This window comes from Alosa sapidissima, chromosome 11 (genome assembly GCF_018492685.1).
Source record: "Alosa sapidissima isolate fAloSap1 chromosome 11, fAloSap1.pri, whole genome shotgun sequence".
NCBI lineage: Eukaryota > Metazoa > Chordata > Actinopteri > Clupeiformes > Clupeidae > Alosa > Alosa sapidissima.
In genome coordinates this window covers 11,924,092-11,939,761 of record NC_055967.1, presented here as the reverse complement: position 1 = coordinate 11,939,761, position 15,670 = coordinate 11,924,092, and the positions used below count along the sequence as shown (strand labels likewise).

At 45.0% G+C, this 15,670-nt stretch overlaps 1 protein-coding gene across 7 annotated transcripts in view; it reads left to right on the top strand.

The window, feature by feature from the left end:
• peak1 (pseudopodium-enriched atypical kinase 1) overlaps nucleotides 1–15,670 on the top strand; it is a 96,981-nt gene that overhangs the window by 64,640 nt on the left and 16,671 nt on the right. For all 7 annotated transcript variants that reach the window (XM_042109043.1, XM_042109044.1, XM_042109038.1 and 4 more), the window contains one exon: nucleotides 7,055–10,533. In XM_042109043.1, the coding sequence (XP_041964977.1) occupies nucleotides 7,190–10,533 (3,344 nt within the window). In that variant the 5' untranslated portion in view covers nucleotides 7,055–7,189. The remainder of the gene's footprint in view (nucleotides 1–7,054; nucleotides 10,534–15,670) is intronic.

Below are 15,670 nucleotides of genomic sequence, written 5' to 3'. Positions count from 1 at the left end.
GCAGAGCCAGCCTGTGGATCAGCAGTGTGAGACAGCAGGATCCGGCAGCAGTCATTTGTATTGCTCACGCGTGGTTTTGGCTCCAGCAGCTCTGGCTCAAGCTCCAGACCCAGTGCTGCCTGTCAGACCCCCCGGAGAGCCCGAGCCCGAGTGATGAGCCGCCAGGCCTCAGGGGCACATTCGTCACCTGGACATGTCCTTTTTAGAGTCTGCCACCCGTGTGTGTGTGTGTGTGTGTGTCAGAGCCTGGGCCACTGCAGTCACCAACGAGGCCCCCTTCCTTCCCTCCGCTGTGCCTGCTCGGTGAGTGTACCTCGGGCTGCAGAGGCTGATAACTCACCCACCACAACCCCAGCTAATATCAGTCATGCTTACACAATGCTCTGGTCAGACCTCCAGGATAGCCTTTGTCCCAACATGTTTTGTGCTGCGTATTTACGAACCCAGAACAGCAAAGCGTGTCCTACCCAGGCCGCCTCGCGTGTCACCACTCTCTTGCGCTGCATACTGCAAAACTAGACTTTATATTTCAGTCTATTAATGATGCATGCCCTGAGTCATTCATTAGCTTAAGGCGAAACGTAAACATTCGCTCTGAGCCAGCAGACTGAGGGATGGCTGTGGCTCTCGGTGCCCTCATGATGGATGACAGTGACTCAACGTTGCTCCACAGAGGCGCTTAATCCCGCTTCATTCACAGCCCTTCAGTTCTGCCTCAGGCTTTCTCTCCTGGGATTCATCGCCTCCTTTTTAAACATAATTTGGGATAAGAAAGAAGTTCACCACACCTCAAAGTGCCTGAATACAACAGACATGACAGCAGGATCTTTCACTGTAAGCTGTGTCTCCCATTCTCCTCATAGAAAACTGGAACTGTAGCTGTTTTGGTCTCTTAAATCATCCCCTTTCATTCTTGCTCCCAAGTTTACTGTATGATGTTTACTGTATAGAATATTTGGTTACACTTTACTTGAAGGTATCTACATAAGAGTGACATGACACTGTCATGAACGTGTCATAAACACTATAAACAAGTCATAAACATTTATGACATAGCGCTTTTGTCACTCACTTCTGTCAAGTGTCATTCGTTTTTTTTTCATGACAAGTTCGGGTTAGGGTTAGGATTAGTGTCATTCGGTTTTTGTCATGACAAATTAGGGTTAGTGTTAGGGTTATGACAGTGTCATGTCACTCTTATGTAGATACCTTTAAGTAAAATGTTACCAAATATTTTAAAGGACATTCTACATTGGCACAGCCAGAGCATGCAGATATATTTAGTATATGAGGAGGTCTGGATTCCCTCCATCCCTGATCCCAAGTTTTGTGATTGTTATAGAAGATTGTTATACAAAGAGCTTTATACAGTGATGCTATCAGAGCATGAAAACACACTTGCCTCATTAATAGTATAAGTTGAGCTCCGGATAAATGTTCTCGTATCATTTTTAATTAACAGGGTTGCCATCAACTGAATTGACTCTTGACTTTTGACTTGGGTTTTGATGCTGTTTATAAAAACTTCTGCTGCCTGACTGTAATGGTGTTGTCAGAGATGACATTTGAAGGATTAAAGGGTCTTTTAAGGCAGCACTTTGTCTTGTCTTAGTCTCTGTTAACATTTCAAGTAGTCTTACACAAGGATAGTAGTGGCTGTGATCAGTTTCAGTCTCTTAGTTTTGTTCCATCCTGTTGGTTCATATGTCGTACTGTGCTAACTGCCTGATATAAAATGGCTATAATAGTACATCTTGCTAAATAATATAGTGAAATAAAACTTAATAAGGTGACATTAACAACTAATGTCTTATGTGTCACTTTTAGTGATTGAAGGTCATGCGAAGGTTGTAAGAGGATGTTAAAGGATGTAATGAAGTGTCTACAGTACATGGCAGCTATCATTCACACCTATCTTTTCCCATTTCTCTGTACTAAAACTCTGTTATCCAAATCAGTGAGAGGGAAGGAGACCTGGAACTGTGCCTAGATCCGGTCAATACCAGTGATCAATACCTGCTCAGGCTGAGCACCTGGGGATAGCTTCAGTAAATACACAAGTATAAACAAACACAACCTCATCCAAATACAATCATAGCAAGCACAGAGACAAAATAAACAAAACACAAAACAAAACAAATAAGGAAAGAAAGCCGGGTAATGTGACATTGCAGCATTATTTGGCCTATTCGTCTAATTGTAATGCCCTAAACAACTCACTTCAAATAATGGGCTGTATTTTGGGCACCTGCGCATGGAGTAAAGTTCGTTTTTCACCCGCGCAAAGTTGAATTCGGTATTTTGCACGTTTATTTTTTAAACATCGCGCCCCGGGTTGTGGCAATTAACAACCTAGGGAGGGGCCTGGCGCGTTGTCTAAAAATCTCCATCATACACCACCTAAACCTGGTCAGAAGTCAATGGCGAGTTGTTCATATGCTATTTTAAGAGCGCATGTCAACAGTCATATTGGCAGGTGCACGCACATCCTTCTATCATTCATGAACGCACACCAGTGCACGTCCATGCAAAGCATTACAAATTGCACGATTACAATGATGAGTAGTTATTCACCATCTTTTGCAAATTGGTAATGACGGTTAAAAGTGATTAGGGGAGAGGCGAGAGACACGTGTGGAGCACAGCTGAAGACGCACCGTCACGAGATGTAAGCAACTCCTCTGCAGGATAAATGTTGTTTTATTCAGCCATTTGAGCAACATTAGGGTAAGTGTTGCTTTTTCCAGCCTATGTTTTCGGTGGTAACCCATTGTCAGTCAATAGTGAAAGTAACTGCATATAACTGTCTTGTCTTTGACTGACTCCTTGGTGAAGTTAGTTTCACTTTGCAAATGAGTTCAAATAATAGACGAGTGCAAATGCGTGAAGGCTATGCTAGGTTTTAGTAAAGCATGGTTTAAGAATGACTATTCCATACGTTCTCGCAAGCAGCCTCCTTCAAATGCGCCGTTGAATGCCAAAATACCGATGCATTTATTTGACATATCGCGCTTTGCGCCGTTAAAGGGAATGACAGATGTCATTCTCATTGGTTTGAAATGATGTTACTCCCCAAACACACCCATATGACTGATTAAAAAACCTAGGAACACCTTGTTGCGCCATGCGCTCCACTTTTGATAACGAAACCCCTCCCAATGTGAACTGGACGAGTGACGATGCACTTTAGAATGTCATGATAGGGCCCAATGACTGAAACATAAGAGGATTTTTTACATGAAAGAATTTCTTCAGATTTTTCCCATAAGTTGTTCATTACCAGGGAGCTAAGTAGGATGCCTGCTCACCTCTGGATGAACTGAAAAGAATGTTGTTTTGCCATGGCTCGCAAATAATCAATATCATTGTTTTTTAACAATTGTTTTGTCCCATCCCAAAAGAGGCCAGGTCTGTGTTTTCCCCGATCATTTACCAAACTAAATGCTCAGCGGTGTAAGCAGTGAGACTTTGCATCTATGGCCACATGCAAATAAATAAATAACCGAGAATTGAGAGACAGCATTTTCTGGCTGGGCAGACTCAAAGTAGGCCATGGGACCTGGGAGTTGTCATCAATTCACGCCAGGTTATAAAATAACATGATTGTGTGGCTGGAGAATGGGCGGAATTTGCTTTTGTTGGGTACATTGAATGATGAGTCTGGCTGGCCCTCTTGGTTTGGAGATGAACTGAGTGGGAGGGCCCATGGAGTATTGTCTTCATTTCCGCAATGTCAGACAGGGAGAGTCTGACTAAGAGGCTAATAGGCAGACCAGCAGTGCTAACCATTTTTGGGGGTGAATGATGAATTTAGCTACAATTTAGCCACAACAATTTAGTTGTTTTATGTTGTTAAGGTCCTTATATACAATCCTGTACTCTGTTCTGTTTTTAGATGTTGAAATGTTGTACTAATACCTTCCTATAATGTTTGTAATTTCCTCTTTGCAGAGAGAAAGTTAATTTATCAGAAGAAATGGAACAGTTGCTTTAATAGAAGGTACTTTATTTGACAGGTTAAATAGTGGAAAGTGGGCAATTACTACCTACTGACTGTTCAGGCTGTTCTAAAATATAACAGACCTGTGAGCCAAATGTAGGCAAGTGATTGTCAAGAGTCATGGTTTATAATGGGGATCTTTTTTGTTTTTATTAATTTGTTTTTAAATGCCTGAGTCACTCCTTATTGTTTGCCCTAGGGACCTGGAAAGTCATGTTAGCGGAATAAATCTCTCTGAGCTGGGGTCGTGGTGAATAACCCCTAACCCCTCAGCTGGGTGTTCCTGCCTCATTGTGTCAGTCGGGCTGCAGTGCAGGGTGTTACCACAGCAATATGCCCGGTACAGGATCTGACCTCCGTGGCCCCGTCAGACAGTCACACCCACCCTTGTGTTACCCACGTCATGTGGAGGTGTTCAATCACTCACCCCACCAAGTTGGGATAGAGGCCAGTTTCCTCCCTCATATTGAAACACAAGTGTTGTGCTATTTTTATGGAATGTCCGCAGCCTTAAACACATTTATTACTTTAGATGATTTGAGCTCCTTTTGATTGAAAACGTATATGTTTTTCCTTGGCAGACTGATGTCTGATAAAAAAAATCCCTCCTCTTCCGAGAGGATATGGGCTATAATGCTGAGGTCATTGATGGCAGCTCCAGCCAAAGAGACGCGTGCAAAGTATGAATAAGTAGTAAGTATATGTATGTAGTGTTGTGAAAGGCTGGCTGAGATAAGGGATTTCCTTCCCTCAAAGATGTAAAGGTCAGCTGAAGCAGAACACTGAGAGGCATTTAAAGTGAAAGGCTATCCTTCCTTCCTCTCATACTGATAATAGCTCTCTCATCAAGGAAAAGCTCCCTTTGAAACTCTGAATTGATAAAAGAAAATGATAAGCAAAATCTTTCCCCTGGAGAAAAAAAAAAACACATTTCACTTGCGTTTAGTGCAGAAAATGCACAGCCAATTTGAGTCCCTTCTTGCACAAGCATCACTCTCCCCATTGTGCTTCAACAGACAGTATAGAGACAGGCTATTAACACGACTGTGCTCCCTGAAAGGCTGCTTGTCAGGGGTGCTTCACTATCCTGTAGCGCCCATGTCCACAATGAATCCTGGATGGTGACTGAGTGGGAGAGACAGCAGGTGACTGATGAGAGGGTCCACTTATCCAAAGCCAAGGCAGGCATCCAGTCCCTCTATGTCTGTCCTCTGTCTCCTCTGTGTTCTTAGATCTGATTCCCAGTAATGAGGCATCCAAAAAGAGCTTCCAAAATGGACTCACGGCTCCAGAAATGTGCCATGAAGACAGTGTTGAACCCAGTGTTGTATAAGAGGAGTGTTGGGCATAAACAGCTATGGGTTTACACAGAGCACACCTCATGGCTTTATGCCTCTTAGCCAAGCAACTTCAGAAATACTGTCCTACCACTGACGATTGCCTCCACCATGGAAGTTTCCTCAGTGGGGCAAAGCCCTTTTCATCATTAGAAGAACAAAAACATCTGCCTTGGGTCAGAAAACTATTTTGCATTCCACTGTGGGATTAGAAGTGCAAGTAAATAAAACCCTCATTTTAATTGCAGTCCTTGGTAGGTTGCCGTTTCAAATTCAAATTTCTACATGCGAGTTTGCTCCCAGTTGTGCATAAATGGTTTAGGCTGTCTGAGTGGGTGGACTGGTCAATTGAGGTGAGGTGGAAATGGACTAGAAATATTCATTTTTTTTCAATATTCTTTTTTTTCTTCTTTCTTTTTCTAATAGGACCAAACCAGGCAATTTGAATGTGACGGATAACTGCTTCAGACTGTTGAAGTTTCATATGTGATGTGCTTTTTCATTGTCATCACAAAGCAGACATGAGCTTTAATTTTACTTACTTAACTAAATTACTTAATGATAATTTTTTTTAGTATCCCTCTGTATTTAACTAGTGTATTTAAGCGCATACTACAGTACCAGCATATAATTGAACCACAGGCAGACATGGGCAGCTAGCTTTCTGAAGCAAGTTGACAGCAAGACAGAGTTTAGAGGAGACATCTTGTGGGATGTGGGTTCTGATACCATGAGGCAGTGGGAAGCGTGGCCTGCCGGTGCCAGGAAAGAGGATCATACTCACTCTGCTTGCTCGGTCATAAACAGGATGTGCTGTCAGAATGGACATGCCTGAAATATTAACAAAGTTGTACCCAGAATGCTTTGTGCTAAGATGAGTCTTCTGAGTTCTATGACAGTTTGGTATGCAAACTCATTTGTTTTTCAACAGTGAAATTGGACCTAATGTACTGCATATTCTTATGTTGCCCTGCCTCATTTACTGGACCGAGTGGCCGAGTTCTATTAGATCTACATCTCAGTTTTCAGTGTAATGAGTTCATTACTCTTCTGATGAGATCTAATCATCAAATTGCAGTTCTCATCATTTTCTACTTATATTTATACATTAATAGTCGCTAAATGTGTGCTTCCGTGTTTTTTGCAGAGGCATCAGCACTCTCCGTTTCAGTTCAGCTTGTCCCACTGATTACTACCTGCAACTGAACGGAGTTGCAGTCCAAAAATAGAGCTGCGAATATCTGGCTGATCCTGTGTGTTTGTCACCCCCCGGCCTTCCACTCTCACACATGCTCATGATGAGGCAGCCTTCTGCCACCCAGTGGAGAATGGCCCCAGCCTCATCAGTCAGCCCAGCTCAGTGACACTGCGCCACCCCTTGGAAAGCAGCAGCTACTGCAGAGATTTAGTGCAAATTCATTTGCAATGAAAGCGTGCTTCATTCACATATTTGGTTGTGGTGATTTTAAAGGTCATCAGAATAGTATCAAAATAAAATAAATAATATGTTGTCTCCGTGACTTTAAGCTATGTCACATATCATGTTGCTAAAGATGCTTTTGAACCGAATCAACAGAGATTGTGTTTTACTGATATGTTTATGTTGCATTATTTGTTGCATTATTTAATGTGACATTTAATACTGTAACCATTTAATCAATGCTACCACTAAATGGATGATTTAAAATGTCCCTTTTTCTTCTCTTTTTTGTCCTAGGTTAGGAGTTGTCACACCTTGAAGACTTGCCCTGTGTCTGCAGCAGTCTAGTAGAAGAGTCCATTCTCCCACCTCTGGGCCCATGGAGGGCTTTCCAGTCCACTGAGCCTCAGGCGCCACACCAGGACAAGAACCATGTCCGCCTGCAACACCTTTACAGAGCACGTATGGAAACCGGGTGAGTGCAAGAACTGCTTTAAACCCAAGAGTCTGCACCGCCTCAGCGAGGGTGCCCCCAGGAAGGGTCCCCCTGAACGAGCCCAGACTCAGCAGAGCCACACTCCAACTGGAGCCACCAGGCCCAACGCCAACCTTGCCAACAGCTCCCAACGGAGCGGTGGCACAGCACGCTCAGCTCAGTTCCGGCCACCTGTTGCCAAGAAGCCCACGATTGCTGTGAAGCCCACAATGATGCTACCCTGCTCCTCTACAGGCCTGGACTCTGAGGGAAACCAGCGGTCTGGTGATGGCCCAGGCACTGGCAAAACCTCAGCATTCACCGTGTGGAACCGTAATGGACTAAATCACCAAAGGCCTGGTGGACCAAACAACAATGAAGGCGAAAACGGTGGCGATGAAATTGAAGGCTATGGTCCTTGCAGCCCCAGAACTCCCAGTGGCAACAACAACAACAATGGACTCACAGATGTGTTGAAGGAGATTGCTGGTCTGGGCTCTGGACCCAGCACCAGTTCAAAAGACGACTTCCTAGGCAGGATCAGCAGCTCATACAGGCGCTCTCTGGAGAGGGGACTGCCAGCTGCTGGGTGCCTCGCAATGGGAAGCAGCAGTGGCCAAGCCAAACGGGTATCTCTCAGTGACAGTGCAGAGATCATAAGCACTGAAGGTGGACGCTTTTGCTATCCAGAGTTCTCAAGCGAGGGGGAGGATGATGATGATGAGGAAGATGAGGATGATGATGACAGTGATGGTGATGATGAGCATGAGAGCTGGGATGAAAGTGACGAGGAGCTGCTAGCCATGGAGATCCGAATGAGAGGTCAACCGCGTTTTGCAAACTTCCGTGCTGCAACCTTGTCTCCAGTGCCCTTTGCTGCAGGAAAGAAATGGAACACTGTGCCACTCCGAAATCGCTCCCTGCAGCGCATATGTGCTGTGGACTACGATGACAGTTATGATGAAATCCTTAATGGTTATCCCTCTATGGACTCAAATGGGGGGCCTGGCCTCCTCCCCTATGGACAAAATGACTTGCAAGGCAGTGGGTTTTTGTCAAACTCCGAGTCCACCACCTCCCCAGAATCCTCATCCTCTATGCCTGATGATTCACGTACATCATCCAGCACTAGCAGTGTCCCTTTTGGTGTTCGCAACGGCCTACACTCGCCTGCCCCCCGAGAGGCGCTTACTCGTTCTGCTCCAGCAGAAAGAGAGCCTCAGCACAGAGCCTTGACTTCACCAAAAGCCAATGAGACCCACAAAGCTGTTCTTGCCATTCGACTGGAGGACCAAGAAGCAATCCAGCGGGAAGGTGGTGCTCTTCCTCAGGCTCACCCTGGCCAGCCCATTACGATTAGCTTTAGTCCCACAGAGGAACAAGCTAAACCTTACAGAGTAGTGAACCTTGAAAAGCCTCCCATTTGTAAACCTTACACTGTGGTAGATGTGTCTGCATCTATGGCAAGCACAGAAGGCTATGCCCCAGAAAGCACTCCCAAACCCAAGGGACTATCAACTCCCTTGAGCCCACCACCTTACCCCGGCTCCCCAATTAGTTTGTCACTGTCAGCAGGTTCCCCAATGTCCCCAGTATCACCACTTTCCCCAGCGACACCAGACACTCCAACAACCCCAGTTTCACCATCAACGGCAAACTCCTCTGCTCCTCTCAGCACTTCTCGCAAGAAACCTGGAAACATCCGCTACCAAGAGGTGTGGACCTCCAGCACCAGCCCTCGACAAAAGATCCCCAGGGTCGAGCTGGTCTCTGGAGGAGCTCCTGGGCCCTCTGTACCCCCTAGACACTGCACCCACAAATCTGCGCCCACCTCACCTATTGCAGGCCTATCTTCATCCCGCACAGTGCCAGTGAAGTCCCCAAATCTGTCAGAGATCAAGTTCAACAGTTACAACAATGCAGGAATGCCCCCATTCCCCATCATCATCCGTGATGAGCCAACTTATGCCCGCAGCTCAAAAAATGCTGTAAAGGTTCCCATTGTTATCAACCCCAGTGCTTATGACAACTTGGCTGTGTACAAGAGCTTCCTGGGTCTCAGTGGTGAACTGCCACAGCCCAAACCTGGTGCTGGAGGCAGGGTCACCAGTCACACCTACGAGGAAATTGGTTCATCTGAGAGCATCCAAGCCTCCCCCGATGAGAAGTCTCCCAATAGCAAGCCCACGGGAGACAAGCTCACTGCAGAGGATGTAACAGGTGGCTTAGGAACATCTCCAAAATCCCTGGACTTGAACTGCAGAACCACTAGCGAACACAACACCACGCCAGCCACCACTCCTGTATCTCTCATCCCTCCCACTAGCGCCTCCTCTCCTCTGCCTGGTAGGCTGCCCCCAAACAGCCCCAGCTGTGCCACACCAGGGCGGAGTCGTGAGCCCAGTGGGGAGGCGTGCAAAGACAGCAACACTGACACTATGTCATCATCTGGCACCAGCACAGGGCAGCGGGAGAAAGCGAGCACTGTGCTGTCCCAGATAGTGGCTTCGATACAGCCACCCCAGTCCCCTCCAGAGTCCCCGTCTGCTCAGAGCAAAACTTGCAGTGCTGAGGAGCTCTATGCCCTCCCACCTGACGCCACTAGGGACACGCTCAGCAGACCCAAGTCACTTTTCTCCTCTACAGACGGATGCCTGTCAAAACCCAGGAAGGAGACTCCAGCCAAACACTTGCCAAAGTCCCAGAGTGCATCTGCCGCTGTGGCCCCAACAAGTCCTAAGGCAGAGGCAAATCCCCCTTTCCCTCCACCCAGGTCCACCTCCTCTCCATACCATGCCACCAACCTTCTCCAGAGGCACTTCAGCAACTGGACAAAGCCCTCTGCAGGGTCCTCTCGTCCCAGTGATGGAGAGATAAGTCCAGGGGTTGGAGAGGGCAGACGTCCATCATCTGAAAGTGCCAAGCCCAAACGCTGGATATCCTTCAAGAGCTTCTTCCGCCGGCGGAAGGACGAAGATGAGCAGAGAGAGAAGGTGGAGCGCGAGAAGGATAAAGGCAAACTGGTGGGCCTCGATGGAACTGTAATCACCATGCTACCTCCGCCTCCCACGCAACGCCACCACTGGTTTGCTGAAGCCAAAGGGGATGACCCCAACCAGAAACCCACAATAATATTTACATACAAACCAGACAGCAGTGCCACGGGTGATGGAGAGGGAGAATTACGTGTTGAAGAATGCAGGGAGACTGCTTCAGGAGAGGCCACTGTCATAAGACCCTTGTCCCCTGGACAACCAGCTCCAAAGAGCAGAGCAAGTCTCCTTATCAGCAAAGTTATGAGGTAATTAGTCTCTCTCTCTCTCTCTCTCTCCTCTCTTCTTTCATAGGCTCTAAAATTCCATTACCCTCACAGTATTTTTCACTATTCTCTGACCCTCACTGCTCTCTGAGGTAACCTTTTAAGTACATGTAATGCGCTGTCATTACTGTGTAGAGCTACCTTAATATTTAATTGATGCAGGGCAATCCAATTGAATGTGCTGTGCTTATATTCTCTTCTGTGAAGTACAGCAGCCTTTCAATATTTGCCCCTGGCTTTGTCTAATTAATTGCATAGTGCAACCATCCATCATTTTCAGTTAATTATATGTGCTCCAGCAGGAGTACTATGCTCAATCTGGAAAATGTAACAACTCCTGTTTCTTAAGGACAGAGTGGCGCTGATTAATTAGCCAAATGCGATATGCCCCTCAGTGAACTGTTTAAAATATAAACTTTGATCAGAAGTGAATCCTCATTTTGAGAAGTTCAATCAACACACTGTAATCACTAGAGCTCTTTATGAAAAGCTATGGAGGATGTGCCTGGACCTTATACCAAGCTTCCAAGTCTGAAGGCTCGTCTCTGAGAGCACTGCTGAGTAGCTGAAGGCTTTTTTGTGTCTTTCCACCATGCCTGAGTTCCTCTTGACCCTGTCAGGGGGGCCATACATCAGTGAGCAGCCTGGCTAACCACTCGCCCCTGTCCATCACATAATAAGACCCATAAATCAAGATGGCAGATGGCAGCAAGGGTCACTGGTAATGATCAGCTCGCTGCCTTGTCACATCCCCACAAGGGTCTCAAGAGGTTGAGCTAACTGGTGCTTACAGGACCTCATATTTGTCTGTGTCAAATGTAAATACAGTCCATCCTGTTGGTAATTAGGGACACTGAAACCCTTCGAGAGATGTGTCTTATTTATGAGCTGGGAAGCAAAATGAGCTTCAGACTGGCCCAACTGGCTCTTCAGAAGCTGTGCAAGTCCCTGTGCCTGGTGGTACCTGCCCCCTCTCATTAACACTGCTCTCAATAACAGTCAGGTGCTAGTGGCCTCATTCATTTCACTCAGCTCAGCATGGGTAATTGATTGCATAATAGCAGTGAAATTACTGAAGTTCTCCCAAACACATTCAATGCATAAATGGAATGCATGCTTTTTTTTCTTGCTTTGCGACTATTCTGCCTTCACATGTTTAGTAGTCTACCATGAATTACCCTGTGATGCAGGAGTGAATTGTAATTGGGCATGTTTTTATGACACACAGTCACACACCATCCTCTGTCACAGACTTCTGTAAATGGAATTGCACTTGTAAGTGGTTATTGTTATTATTTCTCACAGTAGAGTAAAAAAAAAAACAGGTTTCGAGAGTCATGTCTTGGCGCTGTATTTACACTTCACATGATTGATACACATTTACTGTACATGATGTTCTGATCATTCAAGTACAGTATGTGCCTCCACACAGTCTGAACTTCAGCCTGAAATTATATGACTTGGTCTCACTTTCTTCTATACTCTATTGTGAAGTTATTATTTTTTTTTTATAACTATGTTTGGTTAGAGGGCAAGCCTATGATTCACACTCTGTCAGACCATTGAAATTGTTTTGCTCCACCAAATCATAAATTACAAAACCAACTTGTCATGCCAACAGGATCTTTGCCCTGTTGACATTCTGTAATGTGACTTGCATTTGTAGATGGATAGACAACCCTGCAATCTCCCCCACCTACATAAGCCACTTCCTGTGGTGTCGCAAGCACTTCCTGTGTTCTCTGCGGTATGGGAGCTCTGCAGTATGTTCACCATACAACCTTTGATCCCTAGAGTGATAAAATCATACTCATTAAATGAATAGTGTTTGGGAAAGCCCCAAATGTCCTTCCCCATTTTTGCTCTTAGCTGTCAGAGGACATTTATTCATCGTCAGACTCTCATCTCCAGTAGCACAACAGAAGCGTTTCGATTGGCAAACCAGTAGCCAACGGGTTGACAGGAAAGTGTCTAGTTTTCTTTGGTGGAGAGGAGGGGTTAAGCCGCCTTTAGCTTGTGAACGAGCCAAGTGATTGATTATGGGCGTGCTCATTGACACCACGCCAAATAGCACCTCAGACAGGTGAGTGCTGTGAAGAGTAAAGGCTGAGTGAGTTAAAGAGAGCCAGCCTAACGCAAAAAGGGAAAGCTCCCACTCATTGAGGCAGCCAGGGATTCCTCACCCTCGAAGAATGTGCCTGCTCTAGGACTACTTCTCGCAACCCGCTACTCTCAAAACTTGCTCTCATGGGGAACTGTGTAAGCCAGTACAGAGGGTAAGCTCCGCTTTACACCTTTCATCTGTCCTGTTGACTTAGCGAGGAGTGTCTCACTGTGTGTGCGTGTGTGTATGTGCGCACATGCTTGTGTGTTCTATATTGTTTGTGGGCACATACGTTTAGGTATGCACACAAGGCAATAACATTGCAATAAGTACAAGGCACGTTCAGACTGTTTGAACAAGTCCTAACACCGAAAGCTGTCGTGTTGTGCTCGCAGTGGGCTCAGGTATTTGTTGGGGAGGTGTTGGTTTTTCATCCAGTGTCTGGAGCTTACATTTGTTGAAGTTGTGCAGTTGAGATTTTTTTGTGTAATATGTACCAGTGTGAGCATAGCAAGAACTTGGATGTGGGAGTTGTGCTTGTTTTTTTTCTGGTTGGAAGCATAGACAAGTAGATCAAATGGATGGAATGGCCCCCACCCCCATATTTTCCAGCATTCTCTAACTTTCTGCAAGTTCCACAGGTTCTAAATTATATGTTAAAAATCACCAGTGGAACCATCCTAACAATGCAGCCTGTTGATCTGATTAAATACTATACTGTGACAGTGAAGAACTTTTTGTGTTTTGCGTTGTTTTTGTTTTGTTTTTCTCTGGCTGTTTTTGTGAACATCACCAACCCATTTGGCTTTTTCTGAGGTCTACTGAAAGCTATGTTAGGTTTTGGCTATTTTTTTTCTCATGTAGCAACTGTTGTTGATTCCCTCGGCTATGGTTATTATACTTACCATGATCTCTCACTGTATATAGTTATTATACTCACCATGATCTCTCACTGTATTTGTCTTTAATGCTCTTGGATATTTTGTTACTCAAAACCCCACTTCCTCTCTCTCACTCTCCACCAAAATGTAGACACCACACATGTTTTCTGCTGCGGGCCATTTTTAATGCTTTCGTGTCAACCAGAAGTGCACGCTTACATTTAAATGTAATTGGTTGCTTTGTCAGGAAGTGTCCAAAGAACTCTCAGAAAATGTCTTCCTTTGCTGCAGAAGCTTAGACATGATTGATTGATTTTTGACACTGAACAGTTTCAGCCAACTGCATGTGAAACAAATAGTCATAGTTGGGTAAATGTTTGTGAGGTCCAAACGTTAGACGTAAAAGTTGGTTTTATTTAGGAGGACAAGGTGTTGTTACTGATGTAAAAAGTTATTTTTGTCATATCCTGATTTGCCATCTGGGGCAGACATGGTGGTTAGGGCTTTGGGCTTGTAACCGAAGGGTTGTCTGTTGATCCCCGACCCAGTAGTGAAATGTGGGCGGGGGAAGTGGTTGAGCACTGCTCTCCCATGCCCACATCCACGGCTGAAGTGCCCTTGAGCAAAGCACCTAACCCCTCACTGCTCCCCAAGTGCCACTGTAGCAAGCAGCTTACTGCTCAGGGTTAGTGTGTGCTTCACCTCACTATGTGTTCATTGTGTGCTGTGTGTGTTTCACTAATTCACGGATTGGGATAAATGAGTACCGGTAGTTGTGATCAGGTTGGTCAGTTGTGACAGGCTGTATGGAGAACATTTCTCGGCCTATGTCACGTGGCCTGTTTTATATCTCAGCAGGTCCTCCTACAGCACCTGTAGGATTACCAAAGATTCTGCATTTGCACCGATCAGGTCCAGTAAGAATGTGGCCAAACCAGGCTGTCTTCTCGCACCACCTCGTTTGGGGTCATGTGAAGATGCTGGCCTGCTGACCTGATCATACCCTTTACGGGAACATTTGCTTCTACCATGTGTCATACCTGTGTAGCTTGCTCCTATTTAAGTCACTATAATTGCAGGAGAGTACTTTCCCCTAGGGCCACATTGATTGATGGCCCTCAATAGTTTGGACGGGTGAAATTCTCTAGCTGCAGCTGTGCAGCAATGTGTTTCTCTAATAGAATTATCTGCATCTGCGATCTGAATACATAATTTAAGCCCTCCATAAATAATAGTTGCAGAACGCACACAGCAAGAATCTTTTGATTCATGTCTAAATCATTGAATGAACCAGTGGGTGACTGCATTATGAACAAAGCACAGCAGTCAATCTGAAGACATCAGAGGGCCTCAGGTCCAGGTACCATTCATTATCCATTAGATTCTCATCCCGTCAGAGAGCTCTGCGAGTGGTGGAATATTGTATTATTTTATGAAATTCTCAGTTAATATACAGTCACTGATGAAAGTATTGCCACCCTTTTAGAAATGTTGTTTTTTAAGCAAAATACACAAACTTTTGGACTTTGTTTGAGAGAACAAACAAACTAGGACCATTTCAATAGCTCAACACAACTGAAACAACAATTGATTTCCCCAAATCCAACACAAAATATCACCAAAATGCTGCAGGAAGTGAATACTGTTAAACTGACACGATCAAAAGTCTTGGCACCCTTCACAAAAAGTGTCTTTTGCACTGATAAAAGCACACTTTTCATTGTCAAAATCCAGTGCTAAGGTTATGGGTAGTCAGACGTCAGCTGTGGGAACATTCCTAAGAAATATCAGTCCATTTCTAATGGACAATAGACTCAAGTTTAGTCACTTTACTGTACATTTCTATTGGTTTCTTTGGACAGTATGATATTTTCTCCAAGGATTTCCAAATATTTGAATGACTCTACCCTACCCCTTTAGGCCTAAAGTATCACCTTGAATTTCCCCTGGGGATCAATAAAGTATCTATCTATCTATCTATCTACCTACCTACCTACCTACCTACCTACCTACCTACCTACCTATTGCCATGCATCAGTTTAGACAGGGTGCACATTACAGTGTATGCTTTATTCTTCCTCATCCAAACATACTGCTGTTTTATAAGCATGAACAAAACAGAATACTGAACCAA